Source organism: Panulirus ornatus, chromosome 17 (genome assembly GCF_036320965.1).
Source record: "Panulirus ornatus isolate Po-2019 chromosome 17, ASM3632096v1, whole genome shotgun sequence".
In the NCBI taxonomy this organism is placed as follows: Eukaryota; Metazoa; Arthropoda; class Malacostraca; order Decapoda; family Palinuridae; genus Panulirus; species Panulirus ornatus.
In genome coordinates this window covers 18,192,868-18,218,379 of record NC_092240.1, presented here as the reverse complement: position 1 = coordinate 18,218,379, position 25,512 = coordinate 18,192,868, and the positions used below count along the sequence as shown (strand labels likewise).

General features: G+C 41.5%; 1 protein-coding gene across 1 annotated transcript in view; it reads right to left on the bottom strand.

Annotated features, from left to right (window-relative positions):
• The window catches only part of LOC139754415 (inositol hexakisphosphate and diphosphoinositol-pentakisphosphate kinase-like), a 292,669-nt gene that overhangs the window by 119,970 nt on the left and 147,187 nt on the right, over positions 1 to 25,512 (bottom strand). The window contains exon 3 of the mRNA XM_071671693.1: positions 10,264 to 10,299. Within this exon, the coding sequence (XP_071527794.1) occupies positions 10,264 to 10,299 (36 nt within the window). The remainder of the gene's footprint in view (positions 1 to 10,263; positions 10,300 to 25,512) is intronic.

Genomic DNA, 25,512 nt, shown 5'->3' with positions numbered 1-25,512 from the left:
TCACTGAGAACTAATCACTTTCTTCCTACTCGTACACATACCTTACATCTTCGATAAAAGCTTTTCACAGCTTCTAACAACTTGCCTCCTTCCTTGTAAGTATAATCCAAGTGCCTCTCTTTTCTTTTTCACTAATAACTTTAGTTTTTCATCTCACCACTCACTACCCTCTCTAATCTACCACATGCATCTTATGCCCATGCCATCACTTCTTCCATAAATTCATCCCATTCCTTATCTACTCCCCTCACATCATTTGCTCTCACCTTTTGCCATTCTACACTCAACCTCTCCTGGTACTTCCTCACACAAATTCCTTTTCCAATCTCACTTACTCTCACCACTCTCTTCTCCTCAACATTTTTTCTTCTTTTTTGAAAACCTCTACATATCTTCACCTTCGCCTCCACAAGATAGTGATCAGACTTCCCCTCTCAGCACATTAACATCCAAAAGTCTCTCTTTTACATGCCCATTAATTAAAACATAATCTAAGAATGCCCTTTGACCATTTCTCCTACTCACATACATATACTTATGTATATCTCTCTTTTTAAACCAGGTATTCCCAATCGCCAACCTTTTTTCAGCACAAAAATCCACGATCTCTTCGCCATTTCCATTCACAACACTGAATACCCCATGTACACTAATTATACCCTAAACTGCCACATTACTCACTTTCGCACTTAAATCCCCCATCACTAATACCCGGTCTCATGCACCAAAGCTGCTGACACACTCACTTAGATTCTCCCAAAAAACTTGCCTCTCATGATATTTCTTCTTATGACCAGGTGCATAAGCACCAATAATCACCCATCTCTCTCCATCCAATTTCAGTTTTAACGATATCTATCTAGAATTTACTTTCTTACACTCCATCATCCACTTGTCCTCTCACCAACATCTCACTTTACTCCCAAGACTTTTCCAAACCATTCTTCCCCTTTACCCTTGAGGAAGGAGTAGTGCTACTCCTGAAACAGTTGTAGGAGTATGCAATAGTGTTAGAAAGTAAATTCCCTATTGATTTGGGTGAAACTGAAAATGGCTCTTGAGAGACGGATGATTATTATTAGTGCTGATGCACCTGGCCATCAGAAGAAAGATCATGAAAGGGAAGTCTTTAGGGAGCAGTTGAGTGAGTATGTCTGTAGTTTTGGTGGATGAGACCAAGTATTAGTGATTGGTGATTTAAATGTGAAGGTAAGTAATGTGGCAGTTGAGGGTATACGTGGTGCACACGGGGTATTTAGTGTTATAATTGAAAATGATGAAGAGCGTGTGGAACTGTGTGCTGAAAAAAAGTGGTGATTGGGAATACCTGGTTTACAAAGAGATAAAGACAAGTATACATATGTGAGTAGGAGAAATGGTCAGTGGGCATTACTAGATTACATGTTAACTGATTGGTGTGTAGTAGAGAGACTTTGGGATGTAAATGTGTTGAGAGGGGGGGCAGCTGGTGGGATGTATAATCACTATCTTGTGGAGGCAAGGGTGAAGATTTGTAGAAGTTTTCAAAAAAGGTGAGACAGTGTTGTGGAAAAGAGAGTGATGAGAGTAAGTGAGCTTGGAAAAGAGACTTGTGTGAAGAAATGCCAGGAGAGATTGAGTGTAGAATGGCAAAGGGAGAGTAAATGAAGCAAGGGGAGTGGGTGAGGAATCAGAGGCATTTAAGGAAGGAAAGATGGCATGTGCAAGAGATGCATGTGGAATGCAAAAGGTGGGAGGTGCACAGATTAAAAAGAGTAGTGAGTGGTGGGATGAACGAGGAAAGTTGCTTGTGAAAGAGAAAAGAGAGGTGTTTGGGAGGTACTTACAAGGAGGGAGTATAAGTGATTGGGAGATGTATAAATGAAAGTGGCAAGAGAAAAAGAGGATGGTGCAGAGGTTGAAAAAGAGGGCAAATGAGAGCTAGGTGAAAAGAGAAGAGGAAATGAAAGCCTTGCAGAAGATAAAATCTGGCAAGGCAGGGGGACTGGATGGTACTGTGGTTGAATTAATCAAGAGAGGGGATGACTGTGTTACTGAATGGTTGGTGAGGATATTCAGTTGTACGCATGGATCATGAGGATTGGAGGAATAGTATAGTGCCATCGTATAAAGGCAAAGGGGATAAATGTAAGTGTTCAAATTACAAAGGCATATGTCTGTTGAATATACCTGGATAATCATATGAGAGGGGTATTGATTGAGAGAGCAAAGGCATGTACAGAGAATCAGACTGGAGAGGAGCAGTGTGGCTTCAGAAGTGGTAGAGGATGTGTGCAACAGGTATTTGCTTTGAAGAATGTGTTTGAGAAATACTTAGAAAAATGGATTGATTTGTATGCGGCATGGATCTGGAGAAGGCATATGACAGAGATAATACAGATGCTCTGTGGAAAGTCTTAAGAACATATGGTATGGAAGGTAAGCTGTGGGAAGCAGTGAGAAGTTTCTATCAAGGGTGTAAGGCATGTGCATGAGTAGGAAGAGAGGAGAGTGATTGGTCTCCAGTAAAGGTTGTTCTGCAGCAAGGGTGTGTGATGTCATCATGGTTGCTTAATTTGTTTATGGATGGGGTGCTGAGGGAACTAAATGCAACAGTTCTGGAGAGAGGGGCAAGTATGCAGTCTGTTGAGATGAGAAGGCCTGGGAAGTGAGTCAACTGTTTTTGCCGACTGGAGTGAGAAACTGCAAAAGTTGATGATTGACTTTGGAAGAGTGTGGGAAAGAGGTTGCAGGTAAATGTGACTAAAGATAAGGTTATTGGATTCAGCAGAATTGAGGGGCAAGTTAACTGGGATGTCAGTTTGAACGGAGAAAAACTGGGGGAAATTAAGTGCTTTAGGTAAGTGGGAGAGGACCTAGCAGCAAGTGGAACCATGGAAGCAGAAGTGAGTCATAGGGTTGGGGAGGGCGTGAAGATTCTGGGAGCAATGAAGGATGTATAGAAAGAGAGAACGTTATCTTGGAGAGCAAAATGGGGCATGTTTAAAGGAATAGTACTTCCAGCAATGTTGTATGGATGTGAGGCATGGGCTACAGACAGGGTTGTGTGGAGAAGGGTGGATGTGTTAGAAGTGAAATATTTAAGGCCAATATGTGGTGTGAGGTGGTTTGATCAATTAAGTAATAAAGGGCAAGAGAGTTGTGTGGTAATAAAAAGAGTATGGCTGAGGGAGCAGAAGATGGTGTGCTGAAATGGTTTGAACATATAGAAAAAATGAGTAAGGAAAGGTTTACAAAGAGGATATATGTGTCAGAAGTAGAGGGAACAAGGAGAAGTGGGAGACCAAGTTAGAGGTGGAAGGATGGAGTGAAAAAGATTTTCAGCAGATTACTATTAAGGAAGAGGTCTACGGGGTCATTTATTTTCAATGTTGCTTTTGACTCCCTGAATACTTATTTATATTGCTTTTTTAGAATCTCACTCATTTCTTGGCAGTTGTCTGTAAAGATACCTTCTTCTGTTCTCAGTACACCAATGGAGTTTGTGGTTCTGGATTTGTATTTTGCAAGGGTAAATGTCAAAGCATGGAAGTGAAGGAAGGATTAAGGGACAGCACAGTCTTCCAACCCTGACCTATGCAGCTGAATCATGGACATGGAATGACTTACAGAGGTCGAGAATCCAGTATTTGGTATGACTAGATGGAATGAAGACAGTAATGATGGGCTGCATGAGAGATCTGATATAGCAGGGAATGAAAAAGGAATTATTTGTAGAGTGGGTGAAATGTAATACTTTGAGGTGATTTGGGCTTGTGGAAAGAATGCAAGATGTGGATTTTACAGGGAGAGGATATGATAGCATGATTAAAGTAGTTGATGTGAGAAAAAGACCACCTGTGACATGGGGAAATAGAGTGGAAGAGTACTGGAGGGAAAGAAATAGGGGAAGAATGAGTGGAATGGTGTATGTGAGAGCGGCACGTAAGGACAGGGTAAGTGGAAGCTCTTTTGCCATGGCCACCTCATTAATAGGAGTTCCTAGAGGGAACAGGTGTCAGAGATATAGAGAGGTAGACATATAATCAGATGTTACGCAGCAAAATGACATAATCAATTCCTCATATTCAAGTTCATATTAAGGTCTTCACTAAATCTTGATAGTGAGTTTGACTTTAGAGATTTTGACATCTAAAAAAATAAAAAGATGGTAACAAAATATTAGATACCTTAAACACGTCATTTAGGTCTTTCACAACATTCCTCTCAAGTTTTATCTCAGTACATCATGCATATGAGTTTACACAAGTAATTCAGATACCTTTGCAATAATGACAGCCAAAGTCAACTCTACTTCTAGCCTCCCCACCCCCCTTTTGCCTTCACATTACCTTTGTTGATTCTCAAGACTCAAGAAGTGTTTTCTGGGGAAAAACGGAATAGAAAGCCTCTTTACATTGCTGAACAGGTCAAAGAAAGAATAAGGTAGAACTGGACAAAGATGATGCTGCCATCAGCTTCTAGATGCTCTGTATCATTCCACTACTGCAATATTGGTCTCCATTTTCTCCATCATGAATATCTGCTTGAAGTTTTCATCATCATATTCTCTTTCTTGCAATTTTCATAACTTTTCTAATTGTTAAGGACTATATAAAAAACTCACTTTTTAGAGTCTTTACCACCTATGAAACATGATATAAAAAGTCAGGTCTGTAAACATCTAAAACAAAGTTTAAACTGTTAATCATTTAATGAGTATTACTATATGCAAAGAAATGAGTGAGGTACGCCAGATATAGCCATGATGTTTTTCATTACCTCTACTTTTACTTTCCTGATCCAGGATCCCCTTCTCATGGGCATCTGTGGTGCTCAGGAAGCCAATTACATCTACCAGGTGGGACTGCAGATCAAAGAATTTGGTAATGTATGTGTCAGCATAAACCATTATATGACAAAATCTCTCTGGAGTGCCACACAGGCAGACAGTACATGTAGGTTATGTAAGGCACATACACATCTAGCTTTTGGAAACATTAAATGGGTATCTGAAGCATATAAGAAAAGGTTTTCAAAGGCACTATCCTCACTCTATATCAAATGGAAAAAGTCTTATATCACTCCCATCATAGGCCCAGACAGAGATCTAGTAAACCTGTGACCCTGTCACAGATATAAAGGAAGAGTCCACTGTGGAAGTTCCCACTGAAAGCAGAGGTCACTTAACTTCAATCACAGACACAAGCACAGAAAATATCTAAGATGTTGATCATAGCATAGAAGGAGAAGGAAAAAATGGAAGGACTTCCATGGAAATGGCAAGTACAAACATGTTCATAGTAAGAGACAGGGACTCTGACTCAGGTATGAAAGGAGAGGGAGATAGAGAAGGCCTGAAAACTTCTAGCACAGATGTGAGTGGAAAAAAGGACCTTGAAACTAACTCAGGTATGGAAGAAGCTAGGGGGTTAGAAAGTGGAAGCCAGGAAACTTTATCTGGCCTGGCCACAGACATGGTGAGGGTGAGATACAACACAGTAAATGAACAACAAATCTGGTGATGGACAAAGTCTTTAGATACTAAATGAAGGGAAATTGCATGATTGGCAAGACTGGCATATTGTGCAGGAGAAAATATAAATCTAAACACCCTAGAATATGTGTGAACTGGCTGAAAAAAGGTTATTGCCAGTGTGAGGAAGGATGCAGATTCTACAATCCAGAATTGTGGTACTGATTCCAGCATTCGGCAGGACCATATTCCCCAAGAAGTGATGGTCACCTTGTCAGACATTTTGGTGAGTCGCCCTCTGATTGGATTGCTTGTCGTGCTGCCTCCACTTGTTCACAGCAATCTCTGTGGCCTGATGCGACTAAGAGATGAACCCAGACCTTGTGTTAATGTTATCTTTGGTAGCAAAGTGCTTCTAATGTCTTTCTTATTTGTCTGCTTGGGCCCTTGTGCAGTATTCTCACCTCATCCCACTTTGGTAGGTGTCCATGTTCATCCACATGTACCACAAGAGCATTGGATGTCCTGTGGTTTCTTAATCCAGCATTATGCTGATCGGTCCTTTTCTTTATTCCTTTCCCTGTCTCTCCATAATATGTGCTTTCACAACCACCACAGGAAGTCTAGTATCCTAGCTTGCTAATCAAACTTGGGAACCAGGTGAAGAAAAAATGGAGAGATGAAGGGAAAATGGAGAAGTGAGTGTAGAGACCAACACAAAAAAGTTTTTAGTCATTCCCAATTCCAAGCAAGCTCATATCACTGACAGAACTACAACAAGCCAGCATGAATATAGCCATGTCACTAGGAATAAAGATTGGTGAAATAGTAAGATATAAACCAGACATGCGACATAGCACTGAGGAAAGCGTTGTGTACAAGACTCACTGTGGTGGTTGTGAATACGCATATTATGGAGACCAGGAAAGGAATAAAGAAAAGGACTGATCAGCATGAGGCTGACTTTAGAAACCACAGGACATCCAATGCTCCTGCGGTACATGTGGACAACATGGACACCTACTGAAGTGGAACGAGGGGAGAATACTGCATAAGGGCCTAAGCAAACAAATAAGAAAGACATTAGAAGCATCTGTTATTGCTACTAAAGACAACATTAACACAAGGTCTGGGTTCACCTGCTGGTCACGTCAGGCAGCAGAGATTGCTGTGAATGAGTGGAGGCAGCAGGACAAGCAATCCAATCACAGAGCGACACACCAAGGTGTCTGACAAGGTGACCATCAATTGCTGGGGAATACCACTGAATGCTGCAATCAGTATCTCCTGAGAAAGACTGATGAATGGTCCAAACTTTGAGGTTTGGCTCAGCTCTAACCCATTTGTTTCTATACCATTCTATTTTCCACATTTGTCATGATGGATAATAGCTATCTATCTATCTATACCTCTGAGGCCTGTTCCCAACTGGACTCCCTCAAGGGGGTGCTCATGGCAATAGAGTCTCCATAACTAGTGAACTCCACAACTAGTGAACTCTACTGCTGCTTCTTAGCCTTTAGTGCCTCATCCTTAACAGGCCACTGGCAGAGGGCAACTCTAGCATAGTGTATGCAGAGGCTCCTACCTACTATTCCTACTAACCACTTCTACCTAATTCTCCTGCCAATTGTTCCTACCTACTACTTCTACCTAATCTTCATACAAGAATGTTCCTATCTACTACTTCTATCTACTAGTCCTACCATTTTGCCAAAAGGCAGGGCTATTGCATTGTACTCATTGCAGAAAATCTAGTTATGAAGAATAAGCCGAGTTAAAGTGTTATCAAGTGCTAAGTATAACAAGAAGAGATTGTATATTTGTGGAAAGAATGCCAGTAATCCATGTGTAGGGTGAGGCAGAAAGAAAAGACAGCTATCTGGGTCAGAGGAGTGCAACTTGACAACCACTGAAGTGCTAGCTTACTACAAAGCCATCACTAACCCTCCTAATACTCAGGCAAGTGGCACTGTAATATATCTCCCTAGTTGATGGCTGCCTACCAACTACTAACTACTGACATTAGGGTGAAAACAAGATATAAAGAACTTGATTGTTGAGGCTGTATTAAGGATAGCTACCTAGAAACCCAAAAAACAATCTGTATATTAAATCTTCCTATACCATAGAAGATGGACTTGTGATTGTGTCGATCCACTTAAACAGGCTGTCTCCTTCAGGAAAAGCAGAGATCCCTTTATCCAGGAATAACATTAATGTCATCAGCTCATGTTGGAGTCTTACTGCCACAAAATGGGAAACTCAGCCTATTATGGCTATGTCACTGTCTGGGGAGGTACCTGTTCCTGGTGCGACATTCTGAGCCATACTTTCCAATGCCCAAGAAACAGCCTTGCTAATACTTTCAATAAATCTGATGACAGCCATTTGGGGTCTTTCCAGACACTCTACCATCTGCCTCTATACAGAATATTATCATACAAAAGACATCTAATGATGCATTTTAGCAGTATCTGTAATGTAAAAGTGGAATGATTTTGTACTTGCCTAGAAGAAAAAAGTACATAACTGAACTTAAGTGTATGAAAATCTGTGGCATTCAAAATAAAATAGATGAATAAAACTACCACAGTCATTAGTTAATAACAAGCAGCTGCAGAGACAGAGCAAATCAACACCTATAAGTCTCAGATGCTAGCTTAATGAATTCTCACTACAAGGGGTCAGGATGTTACAGCACATCATCCATCATTAGTTATAGTACATCTATCATGTGCATTTGTAATTCTTAACATTCATTATTCACTTGTGGTAATTTCAGTATTTCAGATGAGCATCAGGTGTCCCATACTTATATCAAAATAAAGAATGTGTGCTATGTGCGGTGTGCTTAAGACCATGTCCTAAAAGAGAGTATAGGGCATATGTGAGCAGTGGAAAGGTATGCTAACCATGTGCTAGGACTATTCTGATGAAAGAGTTTGCATTAATTAAAGACTTCAAGATCAACTGCTACGAGAGAAACTTTCAAAAAATAAGTCATTCTAGAACATCCTCCAAAATCAGGGACTCGGGGCATGAGTCTCACATATACTGCCAACCACAACAGAAGATATGCCACTTACTAAGGCAGTTTGTCCTTGTTGAGCCTTTTCTAAAGCTACACACATTTAGTCCTACCATCTACAGCAACAGCTTGGATAAAAGAGCTGAAAAAAATACTAATATTGATTTCAACTCACCAATCTATTATGTAGTCTTAAAACCAAAAATCCTGATCACCGGCTGAATCTTTTTCACACTAACAACAACCTATATCAAGCTTCCCTCATTTAGAATACTAACTGCTGCTTTTAGCTGGTGTGTGGTTTCCCTAAATCGCCACTCATAGATGATCAATTTATTGCTGATTAGCAATGGTCTTATAATCTGAACAAAGGCGGGGTCTCAACTCCACACTCAGATCAAGAATTTGACATAGCTGAGGCTTCATTACACTTAGCCAATTCACTTGAAGAGTAATCCAAAATCCCTAAGTATGTTTTGCAGAAGGAAAACCAATACAGGTGGCTGAGTACAAACAACATATCAGCACGAAAAAGCCTATACCAACTGGTTTCAGCAGAAAGTGAGTGCTTCCCCAGACATAAATTCCTGGACTTTCTAAGCAGAGAAGAAATGGTAGGTTCTCAAAATACTGCATGTCTCTGCCTGAACTATCCATTGACTACTAGCTTCTAGAGTTCAGTAATCTATGATTGTAGAACAGTTATAAATTATATGGAAATTCTTCAGTGTACAGTAATGCTTTATCCAAATGAGTCCCGTCCTGTACAACATTTTGAGCGATGGTGTTCTCAGCTCACTATCAGGCTCTGAAAAGGGAAGACTGTAAGAAAGCATTTAGTTTAAGAATTTAAATCAGGCCACAACTGGGGTACCAGTGTGACTGGAAAAAATGCATAAACATTTCCAGATGAAAATCATTATGCTTCTCCCACATCCATGTTTTCATTAGTGAATAAAGCCAACCTTGCTACCACCTATACAATAAAATTTTAAAAGCAGAGACTTTCTAAAAGATTAGTAGTTTGATCTGCACTAACCATATTCATGTGGAGTTAATATCTAAGATAAGGTATTTATATGTGCTGTCTGTAACAGGGAACAATGGTTTGCAGTTGTGGGTCTCAAAAATGCTACTACTGTACCACTATGGAGTAGGTACTAAAGGCTAAATTTTCATAAAAAGAATTCAAGACACCAAAGCCCTTATAAAAGAGGATCTATGGCAGTTAATGATAACTTAGTACCTGTGATACTGATACATTACTGACTTTAGTAATACAGATGGTATGCATTCCATCACCAGTATATATTTCATGCAACTGTGAAATATGGTTAAACATCATTATGATACTAACATATATAGCTGAAGCATTTAACTGCCATCTTATGTTTTTTGAGCCTCTACAGTATGGGACATACCATAACCTGTCTCTAAAGAGCTACAACACCACAGCAAACACAGAGTAGAAATAATCTACAGAGTATGTATGTAAATAACTAAAAACCTTCTGTTGGGAGAACATATGCATATATGATACCATCATGTGCAGTTCCAATCAGACAGACTAATGCATTACCAAATTATGGAAATATGTACAATAAACAAATATAAAAAAAGTTGATTATTTGCTCAACAGGATAATGCAATTCACTGAGGTACTCCCTCTACTATTAATTCTATGAAAACCCCAAAGAACACATAACATGACAGCACCATATCAACCCAGCAGAAAAACTGAACACTGCTTGACATATATGGCAGGATCTTTACTCACATCCAGTCACTGACTCGTCAATCCACTCTGACCGCTCTGAAACACATTACAATAACTGATCACAACACAGCTAGTATGGTTAGGCACTTAAGTTCCCAGTCACGTAACAGATCCCAAGTTTCAGATCCAAAGCTATGATTTTACTTTGAGAAAAGAATAATGTATGCTTGGAAATTTAAAAAACCTTTTCTCTCTGAGGTGGTGTCCTGTGAGCAATGAGACATACTTTCTCTTTAAAATCTAAGTAAGAACTCTGTCCACCCTCATATTTGGAAAGGAGGCAGAAGCCTTAACATACTCTTTACAAATGACTCCAGGTTACTCTCAGTATTTGCTCGCTCATAGATACCTTAGCCAATCACTACCCACAGATAGGCTAATGTTTCGACCCACTCCCTACTAGCCACAGAGAGCTTAAAGTCTCACAGACTGTGTATACCAACCCAAAGCAGCCACTGAAAGCAAAGCAAAAGATTTTTCAAAAAGTGGGCAAGGCCAGACAGGATTAGAAAACCAGGAAATTTTATTCATGGGACTCTGCTTGGAGACAAAAAGTTTTTTACATTTCAAAATTTACGTTTCTCTCCTCTGCAGTCTTTCCCAAAAGCAATGAAGGGAAACCCACATGACTGAGAAGTGTTAGAGAAAAACCTTCCGAGTAACCCCATAGCAAAAATACTCTCACTGATGAACTAGAGGAACTCTGGAAAAACCACAAGGTATTTCAACATTGTCAAAAACTAAGGATCCATTCGATAAAGGTGGAAGTAGAGTGCTAAACACCTTACTGGATTTCCTCCAACAATACTCTAATATTTAATTATATAACCCAAATCAAACCATAAAGAAGTGGAATGCTTTCTCATACGCAAGTTGATGTGGGCTGGGGTCCCCTTTAATCTATTTGTATCATTCAACTACTTTAATAAAGTAAGACCGTATATAGAGTCATTCAATATCTATTTGTATTATACTCATAAATATCTACAACACTTGATCGCCGTTTCCCGCATCAGCGAGGTAGTGCCAGGAAACAGACTAAGAATGGCCCATCCACTCACATACACATATAACTGCCCATACACGTGCATGCATTTATTATATTTTTATCATACCTAGCTGCCATCTCCCGCATTAGCGAGGTAGTGCAAGGAAACAGATGAAAGAATGGCCCAAACCATTCACATACACACATATATACATAAACACCTACACACACTTATACATACCTACACATTTCCACATATACATACATACATAAAGTGTGTGGAAGAAGAAAGTTAAGAGTAAATGTGAATAAGAGCAAGGTTATTAGGTACAGTAGGGTTGAGGGTCAAGTCAATTGGGAGGTAAGTTTGAATGGAGAAAAACTGGAGGAAGTAAAGTGTTTTAGATATCTGGGAGTGGATCTGGCAGCGGATGATACCATGGAAGCGGAAGTGGATCATAGGGTGGGGGAGGGGGCGAAAATCCTGGGAGCCTAGAAGAATGTGTGGAAGTCGAGAACATTATCTCGGAAAGCAAAAATGGGTATGTTTGAAGGAATAGTGGTTCCAACAATGCTGTATGGTTGCGAGGCGTGGGCTATGGATAGAGTTGTGCGCAGGAGGATAGATGTGCTGGAAATGAGATGTTTGAGGACAATGTGTGGTGTGAGGTGGTTTGATCGAGTAAGTAACGTAAGGGTAAGAGAGATGTGTGGAAATAAAAAGAGTGTGGTTGAGAGAGCAGAAGAGGGTGTTTTGAAATGGTTTGGGCACATGGAGAGAATGAGTGAGGAAAGACTGACCAAGAGGATATATGTGTTGGAGGTGGAGGGAACGAGAAGTGGGAGACCAAATTGGAGATGGAAAGATGGAGTGAAAAAGATTTTGTGTGATCGGGGCCTGAACATGCAGGAGGGTGAAAGGAGGGAAAGGAATAGAGTGAATTGGATCGATGTGGTATACTGGGGTTGACGTGCTGTCAGTGGATTGAATCAGGGCATGTGAAGCGTCTGGGGTAAACCATGGAAAGCTGTGAAGGTATGTATATTTGCGTGTGTAGACGTATGCATATACATGTGTATGGGGGTGTGTTGGGCCATTTCTTTCGTCTGTTTCCTTGCGCTACCTCGCAAACGCGGGAGACAGCGACAAAGCAAAAAAAAAAATATATATATATATACATATATATATATATATATATATATATATATATATATATATATATATATATATATATATATATACAACATTGTTGGAACCACTATTCCTTCAAACATACCCATTTTTGCTTTCCGAGATAATGTTCTCGACTTCCACACATTCTTCAAGGCTCCCAGAATTTTCGCCCCCTCCCCCACCCTATGATCCACTTCTGCTTCCATGGTTCCATCCGCTGCCAGATCCACTCCCAGATATCTAAAACACTTCACTTCCTCCAGTTTTTCTCCATTCAAACTCACCTCCCAATTGACTTGACCCTCAACCCTACTGTACCTAATAACCTTGCTCTTATTCACATTTACTCTTAACTTTCTTCTTTCACACACTTTACCAAACTCAGTCACCAGCTTCTGCAGTTTCTCACATGAATCAGCCACCAGCGCTGTATCATCAGCAAACAACAACTGACTCACTTCCCAAGCTCTCTCAGCCCCAACAGACTTCATACTTGCCCCTCTTTCCAAAACTCTTGCATTCACCTCCCTAACAACCCCATCCATAAACAAATTAAACAACCATGGAGACATCACACACCCCTGCTGCAAACCTACATTCACTGAGAACCAATCACTTTCCTCTCTTCCTACACTTACACATGCCTTACATCCTCGATAAAAACTTTTCACTGCTTCTAACAACTTTCCTCCCACACCATATATTCTTAATACCTTCCACAGAGCATCTCTATCAACTCTATCATATGCCTTCTCCAGATCCATAAATGCTACATACAAATCCATTTGCTTTTCTAAGTATTTCTCACATACATTCTTCAAAGCAAACACCTGATCCACACATCCTCTACCACTTCTGAAACCACACTGCTCTTCCCCAATCTGATGCTCTGTACATGCCTTCACCCTCTCAATCAATACCCTCCCATATAATTTACCAGGAATACTCAACAAACTTATACCTCTGTAATTTGAGCACTCACTCTTATCCCCTTTGCCTTTGTACAATGGCACTATGCACGCATTCCGCCAATCCTCAGGCACCTCACCATGACTCATACATACATTAAATAACCTTACCAACCAGTCAACAATACAGTCACCCCCTTTTTTAATAAATTCCACTGCAATACCATCCAAACCTGCTGCCTTGCCGGCTTTCATCTTCCGCAAAGCTTTCACTACCTCTTCTCTGTTTACCAAATCATTTTCCCTAACCCTCTCACTTTGCACACCACCTCGACCAAAACACCCTATATCTGCCACTCTATCATCAAACACATTCAACAAACCTTCAAAATACTCACTCCATCTCCTTCTCACATCACCACTACTTGTTATCACCTCCCCATTTGCGCCCTTCACTGAAGTTCCCATTTGCTCCCTTGTCTTACGCACTTTATTTACCTCCTTCCAGAACATCTTTTTATTCTCCCTAAAATTTAATGATACTCTCTCACCCCAACTCTCATTTGCCCTTTTTTTCACCTCTTGCACCTTTCTCTTGACCTCCTGTCTCTTTCTTTTATACATCTCCCACTCAATTGCATTTTTTCCCTGCAAAAATCGTCAAAATGCCTCTCTCTTCTCTTTCACTAATACTCTTACTTCTTCATCCCACCACTCACTACCTTTTCTAATCAACCCACCTCCCACTCTTCTCATGCCACAAGCATCTTTTGCGCAATCCATCACTGATTCCCTAAATACATCCCATTCCTCCCCCACTCCCCTTATTTCCATTGTTCTCACCTTTTTCCATTCTGTACTCAGTCTCTCCTGGTACTTCCTCACACAGGCCTTCATCCATTCCTGTCGCTACCCTGCCACTCAGGAAATAGCATCGCTACCCCCCACTGTTAGAAGCAGTGGAAAGTTTTTGTCAGGGATGTAAGGCATGTGTATGAGTAGGAAGAGAGGAGAGTGACGGTTGGTCTGCAGCAAGGGTGTGTGATGTCTCCTTGGTTGTTTAATTTAGTTATGGATGTACTGTTTAGGGAGGTACATGCAAGAGTTTTGGAGAGAGGGGTGAGTATGCAGTCTGTTAGGGATGAGACGTCGTGGGAAGTAAGTCAGTTGCTGTTTGCCAATGATACAGCACTAGTGGCTGATTGAAGTCTGAGACTGCAGAAGTTGGTGACTGATTTTGGAAAAGTGTGTGAAAGGAGAAAGTTGAGAGTAAATGTGAATAAGAGCAAAGTTATTAGGTTCAGAAGGGTTGAGGGACAAGTTAATTAAGATGTAAGTTTGAATGGAGAAAGGTTGAAGGAAGTGAAGTGTCTTAGATATCTGGGATTGGACTTAGCAGTGAATGGAACCATGGAAGCAGAAGTGAGTCACAGGTTAGGGGAGGGGGTAAAGGTTCTGGAAGCGTTGAAGAATGTGTAGAAAGAGAGAATGTTTTCTCAGAGAGCATAAATGGGTATGTTTGAAAGAATAGTAGTTCTAACAATGTTGTATGGTTGCAAGGCCTGGGCTATAGATAGGGTTGTACTGATGAGGGTGATGTGTTGGAAATGAAATGTTTAAGGACAACATGTGGTATGAGGTGGTTTGATCGAGTAGGTAATGAAAGGGTAAGAGAGATGTGTGGTATTAAAATGAGTGTGGTTGAGAGAGCAGAAGAGGGTGTGTTGAAATGGTTTGGATATATGGAGAGAATGAGTGAGGAAAGGTTGAGAAAGAGGATATATGTATCTGAGGTGGAGGGAACAAGGAGAAGCAGGAGACCAAATTGGAGGTGGAAGGATGGAGTCAAAAATATTTTGAGTGATCAAGACCTGAATATACAGGAGGGTGAGAGGCATGCAAGTGAATTGGAATGATGTTGGATACCGGGTTCAATGTGTTGTCAGTGGACCGAACCAGGATATGTGAAATATGTGGAGTAAACGATGGAAAGGTCTGTAGGGCCTGGATGTGGATAGGGAGCTGGGGTTTTAGTGCATCACACGTGACAGCTAGATACTGAGTATGAACAAATGTGGCCCTTTTTGTCTGTTTTCCTGGCACTACCTCGCTGAAGTGGGGGACAACAATGCTTTTTCCTGTGGAGCAGGGTGGTGCCGGGAATGGATGAAGGCAAGCAAGTATGAATAAGCACATGTGTATATATGTACATGTCTATGTATGCATATGTATATGTATATATGTTGATATGTATATGTATAGTATATGTATACATATGTACGCATTGGAAGTTGAAGGGTGGAGTGAAAAAGATTTTGAGTGATCAGGGCCTGAACATACAGGAGGATGAAAGGCATGCAAAGAATGGAGTGGATTGGAACGATGTTGTACACCAAGGTGGACATGCTGTTACTGAATTGAACCAGGGCATGTGAAGTGTCTGGGGTAAACCATAGAAAGTTTTGTGGGGCCTGGACGTGGAAAGGGAGCTGTGGTTTTGGTACGTTACACATGACAGCTAGAGACTGAGTATGAACGAATGTGGCCTTTTTGTCTTTTCCTTGCGCTGCCTCGCTGAGGGGGATGCTGTTTCATGTGTGGCACGGTGGTGACGGGAATGGATGAAGGCAACAAGTATGAACATGTACATGTATATATGTGTATGTCTGTGTGTGTGTGTATATATATATATATATATATATATATATATATATATATATATATATATATATATATATATTTTTATTTTTATTTTTTTTTATTATACTTTGTCGCTGTCTCCCGCGTTTGCAAGGTAGCGCAAGGAAACAGACGAAAGAAATGGCCCAACCCCGCCCCATACACATGTATATACATACGTCCACACACGCAAATATACATACCTACACGGCTTTCCATGGTTTACCCCAGACACTTCACATGCCTTGATTCAATCCACTGACAGCACGTCAACCCCGGTATACCACATCGCTCCAATTCACTCTATTCCTTGCCCTCCTTTCACCCTCCTGCATGTTCAGGCCCCGATCACACAAAATCTTTTTCACTCCATCTTTCCACCTCGAATTTGGTCTCCCTCTTCTCCTCGTTCCCTCCACCTCCGACACATATATCCTCTTGGTCAATCTTTCCTCACTCATTGTCTCCATGTGCCCAAACCACTTCAAAACACCCTCTTCTGCTCTCTCAACCACGCTCTTTTTATTTCCACACATCTCTCTTACCCTTACGTTACTCACTCGATCAAACCACCTCACACCACACATTGTCCTCAAACATCTCATTTCCAGCACATCCATCCTCCTGCGCACAACTCTATCCATAGCCCACGCCTCGCAACCATACAACATTGTTGGAACCACTATTCCTTCAAACATACCCATTTTTGCTTTCCGAGATAATGTTCTCGACTTCCACACATTCTTCAAGGCCCCCAGAATTTTCGCCCCCTCCCCCACCCTATGATCCACTTCCGCTTCCATGGTTCCATCCGCTGCCAGATCCACTCCTAGATATCTAAAACACTTCACTTCCTCCAGTTTTTCTCCATTCAAACTCACCTCCCAATTGACTTGACCCTCAACCCTACTGTACCTAATAACCTTGCTCTTATTCACATTTACTCTTAACTTTCTTCTTCCACACACTTTACCAAACTCAGTCACCAGCTTCTGCAGTTTCTCACATGAATCAGCCACCAGCGCTGTATCATCAGCGAACAACAACTGACTCACTTCCCAAGCTCTCTCATCCACAACAGACTTCATACTTGCCCCTCTTTCCAAAACTCTTGCATTCACCTCCCTAACAACCCCATCCATAAACAAATTAAACAACCATGGAGACATCACACACCCCTGCCGCAAACCTACATTCACTGAGAACCAATCACTTTCCTTTCTTCCTACACGTACACATGCCTTACATCCTCAATAAAAACTTTTCACTGCTTCTGACAACTTTCCTCCCACACCATATATTCTTAATACCTTCCACAGAGCATCTCTATCAACTCTATCATATGCCTTCTCCAGATCCATAAATGCTACATACAAATCCATTTGCTTTTCTAAGTATTTCTCACATACATTCTTCAAAGCAAACACCTGATCCACACATCCTCTACCACTTCTGAAACCACACTGCTCTTCCCCAATCTGATGCTCTGTACATGCCTTCACCCTCTCAATCAATACCCTCCCATATAATTTACCAGGAATACTCAACAAACTTATACCTCTGTAATTTGAGCACTCACTCTTATCCCCTTTGCCTTTGTACAATGGCACTATGCACGCATTCCGCCAATCCTCAGGCACCTCACCATGAGTCATACATACATTAAATATCCTTACCAACCAGTCAACAATACAGTCACCCCCTTTTTTAATAAATTCCACTGCAATACCATCCAAACCTGCTGCCTTGCCGGCTTTCATCTTCCGCAAAGCTTTCACTACCTCTTCTCTGTTTACCAAATCGTTTTCCCTAACCCTCTCACTTTGCACACCACCTCGATCAAAACACCCTATATCTGCCACTCTATCATCAAACACATTCAACAAACCTTCAAAATACTCACTCCATCTCCTTCTCACATCACCACTACTTGTTATCACCTCACTATCCCTGGGGATAGGGGAGAAAGAATACTTCCCACATATTCCCTGCGTGTCGGAGAAGGCAACTAAAAGGGAAGGGAGTGGGGGGCTGGAAATCCTCCCCTCGTTTTTTTGTTTTTTTTTCCAAAGAAGGAATAGAGAAGGGTGCCAGGTGAGGATAATCCCTAAAAGGCCCAGTCCTCTGTTCTTAACGCTACCTTGCTAACGCGGGAAGTGGCAAATAGTATGAAAGAAAAGAAAATGATATATATATATGTGTATATATATATATATATATATATATATATATATATATATATATATATATATATATATATATATATATATATATTTTTTTTTTTTTTTTTTTTTTTTTTTTTATACTTTGTCGCTGTCTCTCGCGTTTGCGAGGTAGCGCAAGGAAACAGACGAAAGAAATGGCCCAACCCCCCCCCCATACACATGTACATACACACGTCCACACACGCAAATATACATACCTACACAGCTTTCCATGGTTTACCCCAGACGCTTCACATGCCTTGCTTCAATCCACTGACAGCACGTCAACCCCTGTATACCACATGACTCCAATTCACTCTATTTCTTGCCCTCCTTTCACCCTCCTGCATGTTCAGGCCCCGATCACACAAAATCTTTTTCACTCCATCTTTCCACCTCCAATTTGGTCTCCCTCTTCTCCTCGTTCCCTCCACCTCCGACACATATATCCTCTTGGTCAATCTCTCCTCACTCATTCTCTCCATGTGCCCAAACCATTTCAAAACACCCTCTTCTGCTCTCTCAACCACGCTCTTTTTATTTCCACACATCTCTCTTACCCTTACGTTACTTACTCGATCAAACCACCTCACACCACACATTGTCCTCAAACATCTCATTTCCAGCACATCCATCCTCCTGCGCACATCTCTATCCATAGCCCACGCCTCGCAACCATACAACATTGTTGGAACCACTATTCCCTCAAACATACCCATTTTTGCTTTCCGAGATAATGTTCTCGACTTCCACACATTTTTCAAGGCTCCCAAAATTTTCGCCCCCTCCCCCACCCTATGATCCACTTCCGCTTCCATGGTTCCATCTGCTGACAGATCCACTCCCAGATATCTAAAACACTTCACTTCCTCCAGTTTTTCTCCATTCAAACTCACCTCCCAATTGACTTGACCCTCAACCCTACTGTACCTATATATATATATATATATTTTTTTTTTTTTGCTTTGTCGCTGTCTCCCGCGTTTGTGAGGTAGCGCAAGGAAACAGACGAAAGAAATGGCAAAACCCACCCCCATACACATGCCTTGATTCAATCCACTGACAGCACGTCAACCCCGGTATACCACATCGCTCCAATTCACTCTATTCTTTGCCCTCCTTTCACCCTCCTGCATGTTCAGGCCCCAATCACACAAAATCTTTTTCACTCCATCTTTCCACCTCCAATTTGGTCTCCCTCTTCTCCTCGTTCCCTCCACCTCCGACACATATATCCTCTTGGTCAATCTTTCCTCACTCATTCTCTCCATGTGACCAAACCATTTCAAAACACCCTCTTCTGCTCTCTCAACCACGCTCTTTTTATTTCCACACATCTCTCTTACCCTTACGTTACTTACTCGATCAAACCACCTCACACCACACATTGTCCTCAAACATCTCATTTCCAGCACATCCATCCTCCTGCGCACAATTCTATCCATAGCCCACGCCTCGCAACCATACAACATTGTTGGAACCACTATTCCTTCAAACATACCCATTTTTGCTTTCCGAGATAATGTTCTCGACTTCCACACATTCTTCAAGGCTCCCAGAATTTTCGCCCCCTCCCTCACCCTATGATCCACTTCCGCTTCCATGGTTCCACCCGCTGCCAGATCCACTCCCAGATATCTAAAACACTTCACTTCCTCCAGCTTTTCTCCATTCAAACTCACCTCCCAATTGAATTGACCCTCAACCCTACTGTACCTAATAACCTTGCTCTTATTCACATTTACTCTTAACTTTCTTCTTTCACACACTTTACCAAACTCAGTCACCAGCTTCTGCAGTTTCTCACATGAATCAGCCACCAGCGCTGTATCATCAGCGAACAACAACTGACTCACTTCCCAGGCTCTCTCATCCCCAACAGACTTCATACTTGCCCCTCTTTCCAAAACTCTTGCATTCACCTCCCTAACAACCCCATCCATAAACAAATTAAACAACCATGGAGACATCACACACCCCTGCCGCAAACCTACATTCACTGAGAACCAATCACTTTCCTCTCTTCCTACACGTACACATGCCTTACATCCTCGATAAAAACTTTTCACTGCTTCTAACAACTTGCCTCCCACACCATATATTCTTAATACCTTCCACAGAGCATCTCTATCAACTCTATCATATGCCTTCTCCAGATCCATAAATGCTACATACAAATCCATTTGCTTTTCTAAGTATTTCTCACATACATTCTTCAAAGCAAACACCTGATCCACACATCCTCTACCACTTCTGAAACCACACTGCTCTTCCCCAATCTGATGCTCTGTACATGCCTTCACCCTCTCAATCAATACCCTCCCATATAATTTACCAGGAATACTCAACAAACTTATACCTCTGTAATTTGAGCACTCACTCTTATCCCCTTTGCCTTTGTACAATGGCACTATGCACGCATTCCGCCAATCCTCAGGCACCTCACCATGACTCATACATACATTAAATAACCTTACCAACCAGTCAACAATACAGTCACCCCCTTTTTTAATAAATTCCACTGCAATACCATCCAAACCTGCTGCCTTGCCGGCTTTCATCTTCCGCAAAGCTTTCACTACCTCTTCTCTGTTTACCAAATCATTTTCCCTAACCCTCTCACTTTGCACACCACCTCGACCAAAACACCCTATATCTGCCACTCTATCATCAAACACATTCAACAAACCTTCAAAATACTCACTCCATCTCCTTCTCACATCACCACTACTTGTTATCACCTCCCCATTTGCGCCCTTCACTGAAGTTCCCATTTGCTCCCTTGTCTTACGCACTTTATTTACCTCCTTCCAGAACATCTTTTTATTCTCCCTAAAATTTAATGATACTCTCTCACCCCAACTCTCATTTGCCCTTTTTTTCACCTCTTGCACCTTTCTCTTGACCTCCTGTCTCTTTCTTTTATACATCTCCCACTCAATTGCATTTTTTCCCTGCAAAAATCGTCCAAAATGCCTCTCTCTTCTCTTTCACTAATACTCTTACTTCTTCATCCCACCACTCACTACCCTTTTCTAATCAACCCACCTCCCACTCTTCTCATGCCACAAGCATCTTTTGCGCAATCCATCACTGATTCCCTAAATACATCCCATTCCTCCCCCACTCCCCTTATTTCCATTGTTCTCACCTTTTTCCATTCTGTACTCAGTCTCTCCTGGTACTTCCTCACACAGGCCTTCATCCATTCCTGTCGCTACCCTGCCACTCAGGAAATAGCATCGCTACCCCCCACTGTTAGAAGCAGTGGAAAGTTTTTGTCAGGGATGTAAGGCATGTGTATGAGTAGGAAGAGAGGAGAGTGACGGTTGGTCTGCAGCAAGGGTGTGTGATGTCTCCTTGGTTGTTTAATTTAGTTATGGATGTACTGTTTAGGGAGGTACATGCAAGAGTTTTGGAGAGAGGGGTGAGTATGCAGTCTGTTAGGGATGAGACGTCGTGGGAAGTAAGTCAGTTGCTGTTTGCCAATGATACAGCACTAGTGGCTGATTGAAGTCTGAGACTGCAGAAGTTGGTGACTGATTTTGGAAAAGTGTGTGAAAGGAGAAAGTTGAGAGTAAATGTGAATAAGAGCAAAGTTATTAGGTTCAGAAGGGTTGAGGGACAAGTTAATTAAGATGTAAGTTTGAATGGAGAAAGGTTGAAGGAAGTGAAGTGTCTTAGATATCTGGGATTGGACTTAGCAGTGAATGGAACCATGGAAGCAGAAGTGAGTCACAGGTTAGGGGAGGGGGTAAAGGTTCTGGAAGCGTTGAAGAATGTGTAGAAAGAGAGAATGTTTTCTCAGAGAGCATAAATGGGTATGTTTGAAAGAATAGTAGTTCTAACAATGTTGTATGGTTGCAAGGCCTGGGCTATAGATAGGGTTGTACTGATGAGGGTGATGTGTTGGAAATGAAATGTTTAAGGACAACATGTGGTATGAGGTGGTTTGATCGAGTAGGTAATGAAAGGGTAAGAGAGATGTGTGGTATTAAAATGAGTGTGGTTGAGAGAGCAGAAGAGGGTGTGTTGAAATGGTTTGGATATATGGAGAGAATGAGTGAGGAAAGGTTGAGAAAGAGGATATATGTATCTGAGGTGGAGGGAACAAGGAGAAGCAGGAGACCAAATTGGAGGTGGAAGGATGGAGTCAAAAATATTTTGAGTGATCAAGACCTGAATATACAGGAGGGTGAGAGGCATGCAAGTGAATTGGAATGATGTTGGATACCGGGTTCAATGTGTTGTCAGTGGACCGAACCAGGATATGTGAAATATGTGGAGTAAACGATGGAAAGGTCTGTAGGGCCTGGATGTGGATAGGGAGCTGGGGTTTTAGTGCATCACACGTGACAGCTAGATACTGAGTATGAACAAATGTGGCCCTTTTTGTCTGTTTTCCTGGCACTACCTCGCTGAAGTGGGGGACAACAATGCTTTTTCCTGTGGAGCAGGGTGGTGCCGGGAATGGATGAAGGCAAGCAAGTATGAATAAGCACATGTGTATATATGTACATGTCTATGTATGCATATGTATATGTATATATGTTGATATGTATATGTATAGTATATGTATACATATGTACGCATTGGAAGTTGAAGGGTGGAGTGAAAAAGATTTTGAGTGATCAGGGCCTGAACATACAGGAGGATGAAAGGCATGCAAAGAATGGAGTGGATTGGAACGATGTTGTACACCAAGGTGGACATGCTGTTACTGAATTGAACCAGGGCATGTGAAGTGTCTGGGGTAAACCATAGAAAGTTTTGTGGGGCCTGGACGTGGAAAGGGAGCTGTGGTTTTGGTACGTTACACATGACAGCTAGAGACTGAGTATGAACGAATGTGGCCTTTTTGTCTTTTCCTTGCGCTGCCTCGCTGAGGGGGATGCTGTTTCATGTGTGGCACGGTGGTGACGGGAATGGATGAAGGCAACAAGTATGAACATGTACATGTATATATGTGTATGTCTGTGTGTGTGTGTATATATATATATATATATATATATATATATATATATATATATATATATATATATATATATTTTTATTTTTATTTTTTTTTATTATACTTTGTCGCTGTCTCCCGCGTTTGCAAGGTAGCGCAAGGAAACAGACGAAAGAAATGGCCCAACCCCGCCCCATACACATGTATATACATACGTCCACACACGCAAATATACATACCTACACAGGCTTTCCATGGTTTACCCCAGACACTTCACATGCCTTGATTCAATCCACTGACAGCACGTCAACCCCGGTATACCACATCGCTCCAATTCACTCTATTCCTTGCCCTCCTTTCACCCTCCTGCATGTTCAGGCCCCGATCACACAAAATCTTTTTCACTCCATCTTTCCACCTCGAATTTGGTCTCCCTCTTCTCCTCGTTCCCTCCACCTCCGACACATATATCCTCTTGGTCAATCTTTCCTCACTCATTGTCTCCATGTGCCCAAACCACTTCAAAACACCCTCTTCTGCTCTCTCAACCACGCTCTTTTTATTTCCACACATCTCTCTTACCCTTACGTTACTCACTCGATCAAACCACCTCACACCACACATTGTCCTCAAACATCTCATTTCCAGCACATCCATCCTCCTGCGCACAACTCTATCCATAGCCCACGCCTCGCAACCATACAACATTGTTGGAACCACTATTCCTTCAAACATACCCATTTTTGCTTTCCGAGATAATGTTCTCGACTTCCACACATTCTTCAAGGCCCCAGAATTTTCGCCCCCTCCCCCACCCTATGATCCACTTCCGCTTCCATGGTTCCATCCGCTGCCAGATCCACTCCTAGATATCTAAAACACTTCACTTCCTCCAGTTTTTCTCCATTCAAACTCACCTCCCAATTGACTTGACCCTCAACCCTACTGTACCTAATAACCTTGCTCTTATTCACATTTACTCTTAACTTTCTTCTTCCACACACTTTACCAAACTCAGTCACCAGCTTCTGCAGTTTCTCACATGAATCAGCCACCAGCGCTGTATCATCAGCGAACAACAACTGACTCACTTCCCAAGCTCTCTCATCCACAACAGACTTCATACTTGCCCCTCTTTCCAAAACTCTTGCATTCACCTCCCTAACAACCCCATCCATAAACAAATTAAACAACCATGGAGACATCACACACCCCTGCCGCAAACCTACATTCACTGAGAACCAATCACTTTCCTTTCTTCCTACACGTACACATGCCTTACATCCTCAATAAAAACTTTTCACTGCTTCTGACAACTTTCCTCCCACACCATATATTCTTAATACCTTCCACAGAGCATCTCTATCAACTCTATCATATGCCTTCTCCAGATCCATAAATGCTACATACAAATCCATTTGCTTTTCTAAGTATTTCTCACATACATTCTTCAAAGCAAACACCTGATCCACACATCCTCTACCACTTCTGAAACCACACTGCTCTTCCCCAATCTGATGCTCTGTACATGCCTTCACCCTCTCAATCAATACCCTCCCATATAATTTACCAGGAATACTCAACAAACTTATACCTCTGTAATTTGAGCACTCACTCTTATCCCCTTTGCCTTTGTACAATGGCACTATGCACGCATTCCGCCAATCCTCAGGCACCTCACCATGAGTCATACATACATTAAATATCCTTACCAACCAGTCAACAATACAGTCACCCCCTTTTTTAATAAATTCCACTGCAATACCATCCAAACCTGCTGCCTTGCCGGCTTTCATCTTCCGCAAAGCTTTCACTACCTCTTCTCTGTTTACCAAATCGTTTTCCCTAACCCTCTCACTTTGCACACCACCTCGATCAAAACACCCTATATCTGCCACTCTATCATCAAACACATTCAACAAACCTTCAAAATACTCACTCCATCTCCTTCTCACATCACCACTACTTGTTATCACCTCACTATCCCTGGGGATAGGGGAGAAAGAATACTTCCCAGATATTCCCTGCGTGTCGGAGAAGGCAACTAAAAGGGAAGGGAGTGGGGGGCTGGAAATCCTCCCCTCGGTTTTTTTTTTTTTTTTTTTTTTTTTCCAAAGAAGGAATAGAGAAGGGGGCCAGGTGAGGATATTCCCTAAAAGGCCCAGTCCTCTGTTCTTAACGCTACCTTGCTAACGCGGGAAGTGGCAAATAGTATGAAAGAAAAGAAAATGATATATATATATGTGTATATATATATATATATATATATATATATATATATATATATATATATATATATATATATATATATATATATATTTTCTTTTCTTTCTTTTAAACTATTT